We start from the raw sequence: 18,709 nt of genomic DNA, 5'->3' as shown, positions 1-18,709 counted from the left end.
ATTTTAATAGGACAGAACTCGTCTGGCGCCATTATTGGTCGATACGAACGAGGCGCCACAAGGGAAATGACGGCATCTGTTTGATAATTGTCCAATTAGAGGAGGGTTCAAAAGAAAAACTCACCATTTGAGCCTGCAATTGGCCTCGCGCGTTTTGTTCCCAGCAGCAGCGCGTTGCTATTGGCTGAACGGGCTTCCTTGTGTATACCGACACTGTAAAGAGCCCTGCCTCGATACGTGCTGGAGATCTGCACACCAAACTCCATGTAAAAATACTGTGAGATTACGTTCCCTCGTTCGTTGACAAAGTTGTATAAGTGAAGTAGAAAAGGAAAACATTGGACTTTCTAATATATTTGCAAACAAGCACCACTTAACTTACACGATTAACGCAGTCGATGCAAATGTTATTCAATCGAAATAACCGGAAAGAGAAGTCAGTGTCCAAAAGTTTGTTTTATATTTGTATACGCACAACTTTTTGTAATAACTCATATGTAGGAATTAAGAGCTACTATTCTGGCGTTGTTAAACGTGAGAATTTTGTTCTCTCACTCCAAAAACTCGATGGAGACGACTATAAACATTTAGTTAACACTTTTGTAAATGAAGATTGGCAGTGCGGTTCATATGAGACAACGTCACATTATCCGCGGTACTGGTGAAGGAGGCTTCACACCAAACCGCTCGAAGTTTTTATAGCACAAACATCTAATAAACGAGCTAAGCTGAGGCATGATGGCAGAGCCCAGGTGATTCATTAAGTCATAAAATAATCAATTAAAACAAACGTCAGGTTTCTTGAAAGATAGTTGTAGTTTGTGGCGCCATTTGTAAAGAATCGGGATGGGCGGGCCCATCAGCGCTTTGACGTAACAGGAAGAGGGTGACGACAGAACCATATATGTCGTTTTCCTCTTTGGGAATGTGGAAGTTATTTCTAAACAGACGCCAAGGGAGCCGAGTGATGCTGGCCGTCAGGCTCCATTCATACAGAGAGCGTCTACATCGAGTTCAGGGTGTGATCTGTAACATTCAGTAAAAAACTACACAGGAACAAACGTTCAGCTTAAAAATACAGCAAATCATCATGTGCAGCTTCTTCACACACTGACCAAACTCTTCCTCAGCGCAAGTGTGTCTAAACTCCTGATTCAGTAATCAGCTGACCGCGATTCGGCCACACAGAAAAATGCACAGCCCTACAGACAACTTTTTCTTCAACATTTTTATTTTTAAACCTGAAATTCAAATCAAAAGAAAAACAACCACAGAATGTTCATCAACTATAAAACATAAAAAAGGATGTGATGTGTGTGAGCGAGCCATCAGCAGAGTTTACATGTTGTCTTCATCAGAGTCATCCTCCTCCTCCAGAGAGTCCTGAAAGACACACAAACAGGAGATTCAGCTGACAGAAGCCGTGTGCGTGCGTGCGTCCGTGCGTGCGTGTGCGCGTCCTGCTCACCTTGGCATATTTCTCGGCCTCCTCTCTGATGTCTTTGGGTACTAGCTCATGCCGTCCGTTTGTGACTGAGGGAGAGCAGACAAGACAGTCAGGAGTGTTGCCACGGCAACACAAGCATCAGCACGAAAAGGAAACGTGCCGACTGTTTCCTGGTTGTGAATACAGAGTTTAAGATGATAAGATGAACTTTATTGATCCCGCAGTGGGGAAATTCACTTGTTTACCTGTTAAGTGAGACGGCGAGACGTGTGGTTCTGGTTAAACAAAACTGATCCTTTGTGTCATGCCGTCAGACACTTGGGGTGTTTTCACACACGGTCCCTTTTCAACAAACCAAACTCAGTCCCCTTAAAATGGACCAAAAAGTGAACCAACAGTTCTTTTTGCTTTCACACAGAGTTCATTTGAAAGAGGGCCCAGTTCTCTTTCTGGCCCCCCTTAGCTCTGATGAGACCTGTGTCGTGTAGTCAGATTAGCCCACAGACGTAAAGAAAAACAAAATCAAACTGATCAGATTTCAGGTGAACATAAAGCACCACAACACCTCATCCTCCTCCTCCACTTGTTGCCTTTTCGGCAGCCATGTTTCTATTTGTTTTCTCAAGCACAATGTCATGTGATCCACCTACGGCAAACCTAAAGGGCTAAAATAAAGTGGAAAGAAGGACAAGTGAACCCGAAGCACTTGTTCTTCACAGCGCAACAGGTTATGTGAACCGAACTGGGACCCCCTCCTGCAGTGGTCTCAGTTTGGTTCGCTTCAGAGGGGCCTGAGTTTGTTTGCTGTGTTCACACAGGCACAATCATTTGTTTGGACGGCTGAAAGGGACCAAGCGTGAAAAAACCCTCAGAGTAACAAAGCATTTTTAGTGGACGTAATTCTGACCGCTACTGTCGTCCCAAAAGGATCACGCTGCAGCTGAGGTGATCTACTGGATCTACTGACTCATTTCCACACCAACATATGGAGACACCAGGTGTGATATGTTAACAGAATCAGACCGCGTCCACAATAAGCTGTGCTCATGTAAAAACAGTGTGTGTCCTCACTGATAGAATGTCCAGCTGTTTCAGCACACATCTGTCCACAACGTCTTAACTACATGAAGACACACGGGTACATCCCCTCTTCGACTTCTCTTTACCCAACTGCATGACAGCAGACAGACAGGAGGACTCTGATCTGTAGAAGAATCAGGGTGAATGTGCCACATTACTGCGAGTGCTCAGTTAAGCTCAGTGATTGGTCAGACAGCCAAGAGGAAGTGACATCACATGAGTTCGGCCAGTGACTGAAAACTTTCAGACTGTCATCATCCTCCCTGTATCAAATGGTCTGATCAGCTGTGATCAAAGACGTGTAGAAACAGGAAGTGGAAACTTTAAAGTCAAAGAGCAGCTACATTAAAGTGACATATTTTAAAGTGACATAATTTGTCATTGGAGGGAACTCACTCCAACGAAATTTGTTCTCCGCATTTAACCCACCCAAGTGACGTGCACACACACAGCAAACCCGGGGCAGTGGGCGACCGCGTGCAGCGCCCGGGGAGCAGTGGGGGTTAGGTACCTTGCTCAAGGGTACCTCAGCCATGGACACCGGGACGGGGAATCGAACCAGCGATCCACCGGTTACGGGTCCGACACCCTAACCGCTGATCCAGAGAGACAGACAGACAGACTGGAAGAAGAGCAGGGCTCTGATTGGTCAGGTTCTTACCTTCTCCAACCCAGCTGAGCTCCAACTCGAAGGCTTTGTCCTTCACCTCATCATGGACGATGTAGATTCTTCAAACACAGGACAGGTTCATGTTAGCATTAGAAACACCTGCACAAGTAAAACAGCAGACCGACTGCAGTACAAATACTGCAACCAACATTACAACCGCAGTGCAGAAAGAGAGACAACATCATCGTGTCATAACTTGCGTCCACAGCTGCTGGAAGACATTTTTGCAGTCCGTGTCTGATACCTGAACATCAGAACACGTGCATTGCTATGAGGTCATGTACAAATACCTCGAGACTGAGCTACGGTACTTCAATATACTGCATCTGAACTCTGAATGATGACTTCAGAGCTGTGGAGCCACATCAACCTGTTGTCACAAACAGACTGTTTACTTCACACCCACACTTCCTGTTCTCAGATCAGGTCTCCATCCACACTGACACAAACAGGAAGTGACTGAACAAACATCCAAACTGGTCTAAAATCAGTTTCACACTGGGGTCTCGCTGGATTTGGATGTTCTTCACGTTTGGTTAAAGCAGATTATGTATTCACTACAAGAGTAATGATCCCACATGCTGCAGCCTGCCTGATCAGCTGATCAATCGGTCGATCGCTGATCAGCATCCTGTCTGGCAGGACAAGTCTCAGAATGCAGAACAAGATAAATTACTGTTGCTGTTTCAGACAATTAAGTTTAGTTTGGATGGAGATGACTCACATTTTGGCGACCTCTTTGACCAGCTCCCTGCACGTCATCTCCTTCATCTGACACACACACACACACACAGGAAACAAATTCACCGTTAACACACGTTAGAACAAACACGATACCTTCAGATGACACTCATCACAAACTTTATTTTGTCCATTGAGACGAGCTATAGCGACGTCCTTACAGCTGCTCAACGTGACTTCCTGTCATGTGACGTAAACAATGCGTGACGCGGGCTGAAGCGTGAACTGCTGCTGATTAACTGATGATCAGACTATCGATCTGACTCACCTGCAATTTCTCGATCTCCGTCTTGGCGGCTTGTTTTGCTTTTCCGATGGCACAGCCCCAGTAGCCCTGGACACAAACACAGTCTGGTTACTGGTCTGACTGGGACAGTTCAGCTTATTTTATCTGCAGAATCAGTTTTCACTTGATTGATCTGAGGAAACATTTTGAGTCTCACTGATGTGTCTGTCCATTCAAACTTCTTTTTATTTCCTCATGTGACTGAGGACGACACACTACCCAGTGATGGGCTCTTTATTCCTGCCAGACATCTTTACTGATCCTCCTCGGGGATAAATAAAGGAATTCTGATTCTGATCTACCGTAAAAGCAGAGGTCAGTACTGTGAGGCAGCTTCAACATATCCAGGATACCTTTCAGTTAACCCGGCTTCACTAAACCCAACAACCACTGAGGTCACATGAAGCTGGTTATCAAAGTCAACACAGGATGTCCTTATATGGTCACGATGTCTGTAGCACGTGACCAATCAGGGACGCAGACAGTCTTCTGTTTGACAAACTGCAATATGTAACACACAATCTGACTGAAACAGGAAGGACAGCAGACTGTGGACGAGATTACATGATTCTGGTTCTGGTTCTGCGTGTTTCACTTTTTGTGTGTGAAGCTGAAACCGCCGCCGTGTCAAGCACAACAAACAAAATGTAAAAACCAATTCAAAGCAGTACTTTCAAATCTCTAGTACTTTAGTCGGTCAGTGGACGGGGAGGAGGAGCAGGACGTCACACCGTGGAGCCACTCAGTGTCCACCAGAGAGACAAACCTGTCGTCTGTGTTTACAGTTTCAGGAGACAAGACGATGCTGAGAGGACGGAAAAGTCTGTGAGGTTTACCACAACAAATCTGATTAGAGCTGTGGAAGATCAAATCATCCATGGAGGCCTAAAACTGTGAAATGATGGGCTGATCCACGTCCTGCATCCCAAGGTGAGGACATTTTCCAGAGAAATTATCGGTCAAGTTACCTCACTGAGCACAAACCGATTTGCAGTACAAGCCACTGACCTCAGATCAGTCTGTTCATCCTCACAGCACCATGACAACAGTTTGGGACAAACACATAAAAGTGACAGATGATCAGATCTTTTAGTCTGAGTGACTCACATATGAGATGCCAGATGGGTCGACCATGTAGAGCTGAGGACCGTCGTCTTTATCGTATGAGCCCAAGATAAAACTGTAGACAGATCAACAATGTGAGCAACACTGAACACAACAGCAACAATAACAACAACAACAACAACAACAACAACGAGTTTAGTTCAACATTCCAGTTGGTTTGATGAAACTGAACACGGTTTTCTGATTTTTATATGAGTAACAAGAAACCTCTGATCTAACAGGAAAGCAGGGAAGTGTGTGGAAGTGTGTAGGAGTGTGTAGGAGTGTGTAGGAGTGTGTAGGAGTGTGTAGGTGTGTGTAGGTGTGTGTAGGTGCTCAGCTCAGCGACTGGTCAGACAGCCAAGAGGAACTGACATCACAGGAGTTCAGTTCTGTGAGTGAAACCTGTGTGAGTCTTATCGTCTACCCCTGATCGACTTAACTGATCAGCTTCAGTCATGTGTCACGTTGTAATGCTATTTCCTGTGCCTGAACGCAACACGCTCAGGTCTGCATTCAGTCATCAGCTGATGGAAGAAACCATGTGACTCACCTGCAGCCAAACGGCCGCACAGCGCTGTACAACGTGTAGGCATGGACATACATGGCCACTCTGTCTGACAGGTGCTGCAACGAGAAACATTGTTAGCTTAGCATCAGGCTAACACTCCCTGTTCATCCTATGTGGTCAGATTTGGTCTGAAGACTCAGAGTCAACTCAGGTTGAGGACAAACCTTCAGTGGGATGTCGTGTCCATAGTTTGATCTGAAGTTGGAGGCTTCTTCTCTGGCAACATCAGCAAGGGAGCGAGCGTCAGCCAACAGGCCAGCGACCGCCTGGGGATGGAGATGGAGACGGAGACAGGAAGACAGACAGAGACAGGATCGAGGAGAGGGAGACGGAGAGAGACAGGTCAGACGGAAGCCCTCGACTCTAAACTTTCATTTCCTGTTTCAGATGGCAGCCTTGCTGGACTACCGCATCACCTCCACCACCCGGGGCCATGCTGCGTGCAGGTGTGTGATTACCATGCCAACATGTCTGTCGATGTTGAAGATGCGTTTGTTGGAGCCCTCCTCATACAGTTTGGACAGAACGAGCTTTTCCACCCCGAACACAACGCCATCCTTGCAGCGAATCGCGATGGCTGTGCTGAATACACAAACACACACAGATAATGAGACTTAAACACAGAATTCAACTATCCTCCATCACGTTAGATGTAGTCTTACAGGTTTCTGTATCCTGGTACATGTGATGAAACAGAATTCGTCTGTTTTTGGCTAATTCAGTGAATTAATGACAGCTCAAGATGCTTCAGCACACTGGAACAGAAACCACATCAACATTTAAACTGATGACTCAGTGACATCACTGACACACTCAGAGATATTCAACAGAGACACATCATCACATCAAACAGAGTAAAATCAGTCAAGACAGGGAAACACAAACAGCCCACTGCCACCTGATTGGTGCCCTCTGTCATGTGACCACTTTCTCAGTTTAGTGTGAACATAAACTGCTGACCTGCTGTTCTCGACGGCCTTCATGGCATATTCCACCTGAAACACTCGACCGTCTGGAGAGAAGGTGGAGGCCGACAGGTCGTACTGCAGGACAGACACACACACACACACACACACACATTAAACACATTTAGCTTTTCGTCACTTTGTCCTCCAGGCCTCATTTACAGTCACTGTGTAAATGTTACAATCAATATGTTTATAAGCATAATGCAATCTTCAAAAAGTAGCCAACAAACTGTACAACATAAAAACAAGAATGGCTTTCAAGCTATCGCATACATTTTCATGTGTTTTTACCTCATAAAAACACTTTCATATATGACAATCTCGTTTTTAAATACATGGATGCAGAATAAGGTTTTCAACTGCAGCTGAAAAACATGAACTAACATTAACTTCACATCCCAAAGTGATCAATCATTGATTTCCAAACAAATACAGAATAACAAACACAAAATAATCGAGTAGCATTCCAATTCATTCGCTGTCATTGAATTTCAAATAACACCACTACCTCCACATTTTCGTACTGATAGCAGCATATGTTCCACCTCCAATGTTGATTTTATCTAAATTAAAGCTATGTGGCAAATAATATGAAACCCGTTTGAATTACAACACTCCAAAGATTGATATAAAGTGACATATTTATCCTCTACATGAAGTGAAATTCAGCTAACCTGCAAATCAACTTAAAACTAATATGTTCTAAAGGGAGTTTGGCATGCACCGGAGCTAACTGCTAGCACCGACTATGCTCACCCATCAATATCACTGCTGTAAATGACTAAAGTGACTAATTGTATGACGACGCTGCTGTGTAATCTTTGCTTTTTTTCTTAATTTTTTCACAGAAAAATGGATTTTGAATTAAAACGTTCGACTCATTATACTTTCAATTTCAGTTTACGTTCTGCTAGCAGGCCTCGTTGTGACTCAGCAGGCTAACACGCTAGCAAGATTACTACACGTTATTATGTATGACTTTCAATATAACTGTATGCTATCGTTCAATGACTGGACTAAAACGTGACACAGAAACAGTCAAGATGAAGTTAATGTGAAGCTTCAGCTGAAAGAATCGCAGAGACGCTCACCCCGGTCCCGATAGAGCTCATTTTAACTCAAAGTGTGTATCCCGTGAACAGCCTTCAGTCTGCTACTCCAGCGCTTCATCACGCTGTCAAACTAAAGGCACGTCAGACATCGGCGTCCGGTTTCTACCTTCACAATAAAAACCTCTGTGAAGACAAATTAAAGGATGGCAAATTGGTGACCTTGAAATCAACAATTGACTTATGTCGCGACAAATTATTATTGTTGGCATTATAATATTATTGCTATTATTAAATGTTGACATGTTGACAAGTGCACCTGCAGCTCCAGGAAGAACGAGTATGATGTGACCAAGAGTCTACAACATGGACCGTTTGGTGACATTATTTTGTTGACTATGACTTATTTCCTGTACGTTTCCTGTTTTCACCAGTGAACTTGATACAGCTGTAACACGCCTTCACAGCGGAGAAGTCGTTTGAGGGCCGTGCAGGCTCGCGGCTGCCGCCTGCTGCTGCGGAGTGACGCTGCAGTGATGTCACCAGAAAAATACGCATTGAAATTTTCCTCCCCCAACTTATTCGTAGCTTTCACACAACTACGATACTTTCTATTTTCTTTAAACAGAAAAAAGGTCAGCCTAATTCTTGCCCTTAGTTGTTGCTCTGTTGTTCTTTTTGAAGCCATATTGATGGACATTTTGCTATTCTGAAACTGACATCTCAAAGGTCAAAGAAAATTGAACGGTATAAACGAATGATGAATAACAGGACTCTGCTCTCTCACACTGAAAAACCCTGAACACTTGCTGCTCCATCAGCTCAACTGTTTGGTATTGATAAACGGCAGTCTGATCCGAAATAGTTCAGCTGAATGTAAATGACCTGCTCTGATGGCACGAGTTACAAATTAATTTCATGTTGCCTTCATGCGCCTCCAGATTGTTGTGGATCTCAAGCCAATAGCAGCACTTCTTTCTGAGCTCTCCTGTCCAATCACACAGTTGCTTCTCTCTCGACATCTACCAGGAAACAGCGACACAGATGATTGTAAGAAAAGTGTCCGTAAAGTTTTATTCAGTCTCAGTATGACCAGGGTGGATTACAGACCTGCTGAAGTTTAAAATGGTGTGAGTCATCTTTTTTATTGTTCTTCTCATTTTATTTCTCCATCTTGAATCAGTAAGGGAAGCTTTGGTCACATAAGAGTGAAAAAACATTCGTATACAGTGCACTTTAAAAAAGAAAGGAACAAAAACAGTTTTCATTCTGTCATTGTGAACTTTATCGAATGGAGCAACTGATCGACATTAAGGCAAACAGACTGAAGCTCCACCGTCAGCTGGAATGACAGAAAAACACTGGACTGAAAGAAACAAGCTACAATTAGTGATGATGATGATGATGATGATTAGCGTTCATTAGTTAACTAATACAAACATATACAAGGCTTTAATCATTTAGTGACATTACACTTTCATAAGAACAGGAACCGAGAGCTGGACTCAAAATGCCGGCACACAGCAGCAGAACAGGAAGTTCACTGAGACATTAAAACAACCCCCGCACACACATATCGCCAAAATAAGACAACAGAGAACAGAGGAAGACTATGAGGACAGGGTGAAGCAGAAAAATAAAACCAAAATGGAGAAGACGGACAGATGGACACCAGCAGCTGGACCAGACTGATCCACTCTCCATGTTGTCAAACAGTTTCTGTTCTGAGTGCTTTTAAAGCCTCGTTTTCCTAAAACGAGGGAAAGAAAATCGTGTCGAATCAAACCACTTTTTCCAACTGAAGGATTTTGTAGTAATGAAAACCAGTTGCTGCAGGATCAGTGAGGAGCACAATGCTAATTTAAACAAGTTGATTTGAACTGCAGCTCAGCGTTTGCATCTTTTAACTGTCCTGCAGATCTTCTGATTAGGAGAAAAGAAATTCCTGATTATGAGCTAATGAGTCCAGGTTGTTTGGTTTGGAGAATCCAGTAGAATTTAAATTATTCTCACTTTGTTTCAGACTTTTAAGACACAATAAAAGAAGAAATAACTGTTAATAGACTGTTGGTTAGAAGTTGCAGGCTGGAGATGACCAGTTAGGGTGGCCAACTGGGACCAGTTTATGCAGCACCTCCTCTGAGTGACGTTCACATGTTTCTGGATCAGACGCCCAGACTTCATTCATTCAGATGTGAGCTGTTAGCAAAAACTAGTTGAGGAACCGACCTTCTTCTGGTGTTTCTGTCAGTCACACACTGCAGAGACACCTGGTGTCAAACTGCTATTCTGTCTCATATGAACGTCACTCAGGAAACACACTGCTTCTGCTGGACCAGTGGAACCAGTAGAACCAGTAGAACCAGTAGGGGAGCTGCTGCTGGACACACAGGGAGGATCAGGAGGAGAATGAAGAGGACAGTGTCTGGTTAGTGATGAAGACGAAAGATTTCCTGTCTCTTTTAACGCTCTCTGCTCCACAGTTGTCACTGTGGTCCGTCTGTCCATCCAGGCACTGCCCCAGGGTGGGCGTGTCCAGTTCGAGATGGGCGGGGCTGTGACGAAGGGTGCGTGTCCAGTCAGAAGCAGGCAGGGACACAGAGTTAAGTGTTACCTTTCAGGACACCCAGACAGCTCTGCAGCAGCTGGAGGTTCCCCTGCAGGTGAGAGGGGCAGGGTCAGGCACTCAGGTGAAGAATGTGACCAATTTTTGTGTATTTCTATGCATCAACATGCTGCACACTTTCTCCCTTCCTGTAAGCTGTTCTCTGAACTGTATGAAACAAAGAACCAAACTCACATGGCAGAGTCAGGACCGTTAGGACCGCTAGGACAGAGTCAGGACGAAGTCAGGACCGAGTCAGGACCGTCAGGACAGAGTTAGGACAGGCAGGACAGAGTTAGGACAGAATCAGGACTGTCAGGACCGAGTCAGAAACGTCAGGACAGTTAGGACAGGCAGGACAGAGTCAGGACCGTTAGGACGGAGTCAGAAACGTCAGGACAGTTGGGACAGAGTCAGGACAGTTAGGACAGAATCAGGACGGTCAGGACAGAGTCAGGACTGTTTGGACCGAGTCAGAAACGTCAGGACAGTTAGGACAGAGTTAGGACAGGCAGGACAGAGTCAGGACAGTTAGGACAGAATCAGAACTGTCAGGACCGAGTCAGAAACGTCAGGACAGTTAGGACAGACAGGACAGAGTCAGGACCGTTAGGACAGAGTTAGGACGGAGTCAGAAACGTCAGGACAGTTAGGACAGAATCAGGACTGTCAGGACCGAGTCAGAAACGTCAGGACAGTTAGGACAGACAGGACAGAGTCAGGACCGTTAGGACAGAGTTAGGACGGAGTCAGAAACGTCAGGACAGTTAGGACAGAATCAGGACTGTCAGGACCGAGTCAGAAACGTCAGGACAGTTAGGACAGACAGGACAGAGTTAGGACAGGCAGGACAGAGTTAGGACAGAATCAGGACTGTCAGGACCGAGTCAGAAACGTCAGGACAGTTAGGACAGGCAGGACAGAGTCAGGACGGTTAGGACGGAGTCAGAAACGTCAGGACAGTTGGGACAGAGTCAGGACAGTTAGGACAGAATCAGGACGGTCAGGACAGAGTCAGGACTGTTTGGACCGAGTCAGAAACGTCAGGACAGTTAGGACAGAGTTAGGACAGGCAGGACAGAGTCAGGACAGTTAGGACAGAATCAGAACTGTCAGGACCGAGTCAGAAACGTCAGGACAGTTAGGACAGAATCAGGACTGTCAGGACCGAGTCAGAAACGTCAGGACAGTTAGGACAGACAGGACAGAGTCAGGACCGTTAGGACAGAGTTAGGACGGAGTCAGAAACGTCAGGACAGTTAGGACAGAATCAGGACTGTCAGGACCGAGTCAGAAACGTCAGGACAGTTAGGACAGACAGGACAGAGTCAGGACCGTTAGGACAGAGTTAGGACGGAGTCAGAAACGTCAGGACAGTTAGGACAGACAGGACAGAGTCAGGACCGTTAGGACAGAGTTAGGACGGAGTCAGAAACGTCAGGACAGTTAAGACAGAGTCAGGACCGTCAGGACAGAGTCAGGACACTTTGAGCTCAGGACTTCTGAGAGGCTGCTGAACCACAGAGTCTCATATTTGAACATGGTGTCATTGGTAGCTGTTGGAAGGCGGATTTTGTCTGTTGATGGGGCCAGGCTAACACTTTCCCTCTGCCTCCAGTCTTTGTGCTAAGCTAGGCTAAAGCCTCAACACCCTGGGGTCTGTCTGGACACTCATGTTATCATGTGACTGTACAGGACGAGCTGCTGGTCTCTCACCTTGGCATGTTTGAGCTCCAGCTCCGCCAGCTCCACCAGGTTCTTCCTGAAAGCGGCCACTCGTCTCGTCTTGAAGTCTATGAGTTCTGCGTCACAACACAGCGAGACGCTCTGTCAGTCTGGTAAAACACTTTGCTGTGACAACATCAGCTCTCTGACAAGCAGTTCTGAACCGAAGGTGCACACAGCGGACTGGACTCACCTTGCTTGGCCGACTCGGAGATCTTCTCAAACTTGTGACAGCAGAGCTGTTGGCTGGTCTCGGCCTGCAGGACATCTCTGTTTTTGGCCCGAGCTTTATCCAGAGCCTTGTTAGCATTCTCGTAGTCCACCAGAGCCCGACTCCTCCGGTACAGCAGGTCCTGTAGAGGTCACATGACGTTTGATTAGGGGGAATACACAGTGAATACACACACCCATCCTGCTGCTACTAATGTGGATTCATCCGCTGCAGAAAACAGCCCCCCATAAATGCTCCATTTCCTCCTGTTTGTTTGATAGAAACTACAGTGAGCGGCACGTTTACACAGGAAGCTGTACAGGAGTGAGGCGACCAGTGGGAGTCAACGAGCTCGGAGCTGAGAGCCACAGACAGGAAGTGAGTCGCGCTGACATGTTGGTGTTTGACTGTGAAGGTGACACCTTGGCAGCCTGTGACTCTCTCAGGTAATATTTGAGCAGGTCAGCCAGCTTCAGGTCTTCATCCGCTGCAACACGAGCTTCAATCTTCTGTAAAACAACAACACACAAACACAACAATCAGCACTCTGTGGCCAAAAGTATGTGGACAGCCACAGCAAGTCACGTGCCAACGGACGTACCCTTGTTTTCTCAAACAGCTCTGACACTTTCAGGAAGAACCTGAAAGCAGACAAGCAGAAAACACATCAACAGAAGGAAGTGATGTCAGCATGATGACATCATCCTGACAGAAAAAAATAAACAAAGACAAACAGTTTGTTTGGTCGTACTTGCAGAGGTCTGTGGAGTCCTGCGTTCCTAATGTGTAGAGAGACGAGGCGATTCTGTTGATGTCGTCTGCAGCATCTGAACACACACACACACAGCTTGACTTTTAGCCCTATATTTCCCATGATGCATCTGCAGACTCTCTTTAATGTCACCAGCTCTTTTGTTTTTGAAGTGGACTCTTACTTTTGTGCGAGCGGATCATCCTGTCGGATTTGGCCGAAGCGTCTTTGACTCTGTTGTGATATTCTAACAGAAATGTCTTCTCGTGTTCAAAGAAGTCGTCCACGTCCTGACACACGGACAAACAGGAAACATGAATGACATGTGACGGAGAAGGAAGAAGCTGTGAACTCTGCTCGTCGTGTTTGTCACCTTGACTCCGGCCACCAGGACGCCATCGGCAGACTTCACCACGTTCTTGAAGAAATCCTCCAGCTTCTCCTTCTTGTTCTTCCCTCGTACACTCAGCTGTCACACGGGAGAGGTCAGAGGTCACGCACAACAACACACAGCAGGTACACAACACCTTCCCGATGAGGTCTCATATGTTTACGCTCCGGTTGAGTGACCTCACTTTGCTCTTTGAGTAAAGACATAAAACCACCGGGCGCTGGAGTGGAAATGTGTGTGTGTGAGAGTGTGTGCGTTCAGCATCAGCAGTGACTCACATCCTGGTTGTACTCCAGGAAGACGTGGAAGTTGAGGTCTTTCCTAAGGACGGGATGAGCAGCCACACGACACAGGAAGACCTCGTGCATGGCGACAGTCTTCTTGAAGATGGCCAAGTACTCTCTGAGCACATGCACGCACACGCACACACACGCACGCACGCACACACAGAGCGGTCAGTGTGACGCCTCTGAGCTCGACTATCAGCTCACTGAGTTAGTCTGTGACTCACGCCTCCAGCTCCTGCTTCATCTTGGTGAACTCCTCCTTGGTCATGGATCCTTCTCCCTCCCCGAGCTTCTGCAGCTTCTCTCTGGATGCATCAAAGTCCGGCCTGGGGGGGGCAGGGGGGATCTACACAACAACAACACCTAAGTACATGAGCAGCTTCCTGTGTGTGTGTGTGTGTGTGTGTGTGTGTGCACATCTTACGATGTAACCAGCGTAGTCTTCGTTCTCAACGAACGAGTCGTGCAGCCAGATGAACTCTTCATGCTGTCGGACCACTGAGAACTCGTTCTGCTTAAAGTTGGGGAGCGTGCTCTGTACAGACAGGAAGTACATCACAGGTGAGTCCAATGAAAGTACTGCACATTCTGAACAGACACGTGTGGTTACAGATACTGTACATAATACCATGGACGCTGATTTTTGCTGGTGGGTGCTATTTTGACATGAGCGCACGAACGAACATACACACACACACACACAGTCTTTCACAAACACACACAGTCTACACACAAGGAGTTTAATGTCAATGCAACCGAACAGCTCTGATGAAGAAAAAGGAAAGACAAAATCCACAATTCAACCGTTTACCGGCAAAAACTTACACTCACATTAGTAGCACCAACAGCGCTAACTGCAGCTCTACGCAGATCTGACTTTTCGTGAGTTTGAAATCTCTCCAGTGTTTAGGCCCAGCTGGAAAAACGTTCCTGTGCAAACGCTCTAAAGGCTCTTGGTCATGTGCTGTAGATGGGAGGGGGACGCCCATGTTCTCGGCTGCAGTGCAAACCTCACAAAACACCTTGCATTTTGCAGCATCGTAGGCTATCCATTCGGGTATTCGCCTTTCCAGCTAGCTTGGAAAGCCCAACCTTTTTTCTGCCTAACATCATCTGTACTGCTACTGCAGTTGTCCTCAGTCGTTGACAGGTAGGCCTACCGGAAGACAGCGTGGGCTCGGTGGATATTTTTGGCTTTTTATGACAAATTTGCCCATTTTGTCCGTCCAGCCTTTCTGGCAGTTTATCACAATGCAATACGCTGATAGGTAGTGGGGAGTGGTCATTACAGCTGATCTTCTGGACTGCAGTAGCAGTACAGAATCAAAGTGTGAGTTTTCTGATTCAGACAGCTCAGTAACAGCACGCACACACACCTCTCTATACAGTCGTGGATCAGCGGTTAGGGTGTCGGACCCGTAACCGGTGGGTCGCTGGTTCGATTCCCCGTCCCGGTGTCCATGGCTGAGGTACCCTTGAGCAAGGTACCTAACCCCCACTGCTCCCCGGGTTTGTTGTGTGTGTGTGCACGTCACTTGGGTGGGTTAAATGCAGAGCACGAATTTCGTTGGAGTGAGTTCCCTCCAATGACAAAATATGTCACTTTCATCTTTCACATATGGGGACCCTCAGTAACATAAAGCAGTCAAACCTTAAAGGAGACATTCACAGTTTTTCTGACTTAACACATGAGCAGTTAACTGTTTGTTCTTGCTGTTTGCACGACACAAAGCAGAAATGTCCCCACAGAGACAGAGACAGAGACAGTACAGGCACTCTCACCTTGGTGTGGACAGTGAACTTGACCTTGTCTCTCTCACTCAGAGCGTCGGAGATATCGACCTGAAGGGTGGCGTCCGTCTGTAGGTCCACGTTCACCGCCCGCGGCTGCAGGAGAACAGACCAAATATCCCATCATGCACCTCTGACACACAGAGTGACGTCCACCTGAGTCAAACTGTTTCTCTGCAGTTTCATGATTCTACAATTGAACACGTGCAGCAGAGGAGCTGCAGGACGTCTTGTTGCTGCAGGAACGTTCTATCAGTGTGGAAGAAGGAGGACGTCAGTAACACTTCATGACATTAGAATACGGTAATTCAGCGTCATGCACACAAAGTCATGCACACCGTTCACATTCAGCTGTAAAACTGATGAGTGCAGTCCAAACCCCCAAATCAAGTGTCACATGACCAAGTTGTGCTAGCATGACTGCCAGTGAGCCAACATGTCTGTGTGAGTAGTTATCACAGGAGGGTCTGTGTGCTTTGTTAAGTGGACACACACAATTCAACCTGTGAGACTGTCCGACCTCCTGTTCGTGGCTCTCAGCTCCAGCCTCATTGGTTCCCACTGAACACCCACAACACCAACATTTAGTCTCGTTTTTTAACTGTTATCATACGTTATTCAAACAGAAGAAAACAGTGCGTTTGTTTGGGACTATTTTCAGCTGTGGAGGGATCCACAGTTTGAGTCAGAATGAACTACAGTGTGTGTGTGTGTGTGTGTTGCTGCTGAAGGAGCAGCAGCAGTGTGGCTCACTGATGTGTTTTTAACAGAAGATAAATGACTGTAGGTGCCAGGAGACACAAGCAGGACAGGACCACAACAGGACAATAAAGAACATCAGCCGACTCGTCAGTCACTTCTCTCCGTGACGGAAGATCCAGAAACTCTGGACTGTTGGGACAAAAGGGAACCCGTGAAGACGTCCCGTTGGACTTAATTCACCTATGTTTGACATTTTTATTCCATCAAGGTTATCATCACACGACTCTTAACACGGACGGCTGGTCTGGAACACAGCTGTGCTGGAGACAAACCAGCAACACAGACCGGATCCACACAGGAAACACGTCTCACTGAAGCGGATTGTCCAATAGCATCAGAGCGCAGAGTGTGAGCGTGAGTCATGTGACCACCTGACTGTGAAGCAGCACAGCAGAGTAGCTCATTAACAACACGTTAATTTAGGTGCTAGCTTTGTTAGCCAGTTTAGCCCAGTTAGCTGCGAAGCTAACGGCCTGCAGCAGCTCGCCGTGTCGACTCTCTGCAGCCAACAACAGTTCAGCTGTCACACACACACTCGAGCCCGTTAGCATGAACTAACGCTAGCCCACCCAGCTAACCGGGCTACAAAGCCAGAAATATGCTAAGTAACTGCTTTTTTCCGAACCGAACCGAACAGAGCAAAGAGCCGAGCCTAGTCACACAGACAGGCGGAGAGGTAGACAGACAGACCGGTAATAAAGTGAGCACTCACTCCCCGGTCCTCCTCGGAGAGGAAGTCGGGTCCGTCGTCCAGCCCTTCCTGCTGCGGAGACAGAGAGCACAGAGGAGTTAGCTCACCGACACACTGACCACTCACTGACCGTAACACATCAACAACCGGAGCACCGCGGCCCGTAAACGTGCTCATATAAGAGAAAAATAAGAGGGGCAGCAGAGAGAAGAGATAAACTCACCATCATGGCTGCGAACGGGTGGAGACCGGAAGTGCTGTGACGTCACGACGACCAGGCCAAGTTCCTGAATCAGAAGAAGAATGGCTTGACTTGAAGAAGTGTGTGATAACGGAGAGGTTCTGTGGAGAACCATGGAGATGGAATAAATAAATGTGGTTCCTAGATTCAGATTTAGATGCACTCTTTCCTAGAGTGGTGACGCCTTACAGAGCTACAGTCAACCTTCAGACATGTTTGTTTCCTTCAGGATCATCCATCAATAATCAGACCACACGGAGCTTTTAACCAACCAAAATTCTACTCTTTATTAAGACAAATGAACTGAATGAAGCAGTCAGCGAGCAGAGCTGAAACGACAGATGGTGTTTTCTCTCCGTAAACACATCAAGATGTTTAGGAATGTATTAGTCAACAGGGATACTCCTGTATGAAACACAGCTATAATAATATAAAATATTGTAAGTTATAACACGTTGCATTTGCTTACAGTTGTCTTATTACCGGTTGTAGCGGAGGATTGTGAATGTGCGTTCGTTTGTGATTAAAGCTGTCTGCAGTTCAGCTAAGCGGCCAGCAGGGGGAGACGTAACTGAGATTGGCACTGACTCACCACAGGAATTTTGGGTAATGGAGTCTCCAGTTTTCTCACCGCAAGACCTTTACTCTCAATTAACCTAATACAGTTACTGAATTGTTTTAGTGATGATCATTTACTGGTTTCTGTGTTTTTGTATGTTTGTTTTTTGCATAGAGAAGAAGAAGAACAACAAGTAATATTCCCTTTTTTCGAAAATTTAAAAATAAATAAAGTTACGCAGATAATAATTACGATGAATAAACAAATGTTTTTCATTAAGTAAGGTAATTAACTGTAAAACTTGTGTAAACCCAACACAAACTGCTCTGCAGAAATGACCATCTTCACCTGCAGTGTTAGTGTTTTTATTGTTACTGAAACACATGAGAATCCAGCAGTAAACTCACCAGCTTGTCAAAGTGCCCACCATTCAGTTTGGTTTGGAGCTCTTTAATATTTAAACATCGTTACATTAAAATAAACATGTAAACATTAAAATATTAAGTTTAGGTACCAAAAGTAAAACTACTCATGAAGCAGACTGGATCAGAATTCTGTTTATATATTATGGTACTGTAATTATTTCTGTATGAACGTGTTCATCACTTGAACGTTGCAGCTGGTGATCGTGGAGCTCATTTTCATGACTGCTGGGCACTTCAGTTTATTTTCATACGTCACTATTGATTATTTATAATGATTATTACTGATAAATGTAGTGAAGTGATAAGTTCAATATTTCCCACTGAGAAGTACGGATGTACCTTAAAGTTGTACTT

The 18,709-nt window shown here is 45.9% G+C and overlaps 2 protein-coding genes across 4 annotated transcripts; both read right to left on the bottom strand.

The window, feature by feature from the left end:
• Positions 1-1,213: 1,213 nt before the first annotated feature.
• On the bottom strand, positions 1,214-8,108 carry psma3 (proteasome 20S subunit alpha 3). Of its 2 annotated transcripts, XM_046413678.1 has the most exons (11): positions 7,959-8,107; positions 6,860-6,942; positions 6,358-6,481; positions 6,064-6,165; positions 5,882-5,955; positions 5,332-5,404; positions 4,207-4,272; positions 3,922-3,968; positions 3,189-3,256; positions 1,469-1,533; positions 1,214-1,383 (listed from the first exon to the last, which is right to left on the bottom strand). In XM_046413678.1, the coding sequence occupies exons 1-11, from the start codon at positions 7,977-7,979 to the stop codon at positions 1,339-1,341; spliced, it is 768 nt and encodes a 255-aa protein (XP_046269634.1). In that variant the 5' UTR covers positions 7,980-8,107; the 3' UTR covers positions 1,214-1,338. The 2 variants fall into 2 exon arrangements, with proteins under 2 accessions (XP_046269634.1, XP_046269635.1); XM_046413679.1 differs by lacking the exons at positions 1,214-1,383; positions 1,469-1,533 and adding an exon at positions 2,842-2,878 and having other exon boundaries at positions 3,131-3,256; positions 7,959-8,108.
• Positions 8,109-8,964: 856 nt separating this feature from the next.
• snx6 (sorting nexin 6) lies at positions 8,965-17,436 on the bottom strand. Of its 2 annotated transcripts, none has more exons than XM_046413676.1 (14): positions 17,354-17,436; positions 17,152-17,202; positions 15,669-15,773; positions 14,311-14,421; positions 14,111-14,232; positions 13,878-14,001; positions 13,582-13,677; positions 13,393-13,498; positions 13,209-13,284; positions 13,059-13,098; positions 12,880-12,966; positions 12,440-12,599; positions 12,238-12,323; positions 8,965-10,573 (listed from the first exon to the last, which is right to left on the bottom strand). In XM_046413676.1, exons 1-14 carry the CDS (start codon positions 17,357-17,359, stop codon positions 10,520-10,522), a joined length of 1,224 nt encoding a protein of 407 aa, XP_046269632.1. In that variant the 5' UTR covers positions 17,360-17,436; the 3' UTR covers positions 8,965-10,519. The 2 variants fall into 2 exon arrangements, with proteins under 2 accessions (XP_046269632.1, XP_046269633.1); XM_046413677.1 differs by having other exon boundaries at positions 17,152-17,199; positions 17,354-17,420.
• Between the last annotated feature and the right edge of the window lie 1,273 nt (positions 17,437-18,709).

This window comes from Scatophagus argus, chromosome 15 (assembly GCF_020382885.2).
Source record: "Scatophagus argus isolate fScaArg1 chromosome 15, fScaArg1.pri, whole genome shotgun sequence".
Lineage (NCBI taxonomy): Eukaryota > Metazoa > Chordata > Actinopteri > Scatophagidae > Scatophagus > Scatophagus argus.
Note: the sequence above shows the minus strand (reverse complement) of the source record. Positions and strands in the feature narration are given on the sequence as shown.

Coding starts and splice junctions, on each gene's coding strand:
- psma3 (XM_046413678.1), bottom strand. CDS start 7,979: ATGAGCTCTATCGGGACCGGG. Junction 6,166..6,357: donor TCGACAGACATGTTGGCATG/GTAATCACACAC, acceptor CTCCATCCCCAG/GCGGTCGCTGGCCTGTTGGC. Junction 5,405..5,881: donor GTGCGGCCGTTTGGCTGCAG/GTGAGTCACATG, acceptor ATCTGTCTACAG/TTTTATCTTGGGCTCATACG.
- snx6 (XM_046413676.1), bottom strand. Junction 14,002..14,110: donor ATGAAGCAGGAGCTGGAGGC/GTGAGTCACAGA, acceptor GCATGTGCTCAG/AGAGTACTTGGCCATCTTCA. Junction 12,967..13,058: donor AGCTGTTTGAGAAAACAAGG/GTACGTCCGTTG, acceptor GTTGTTTTACAG/AAGATTGAAGCTCGTGTTGC.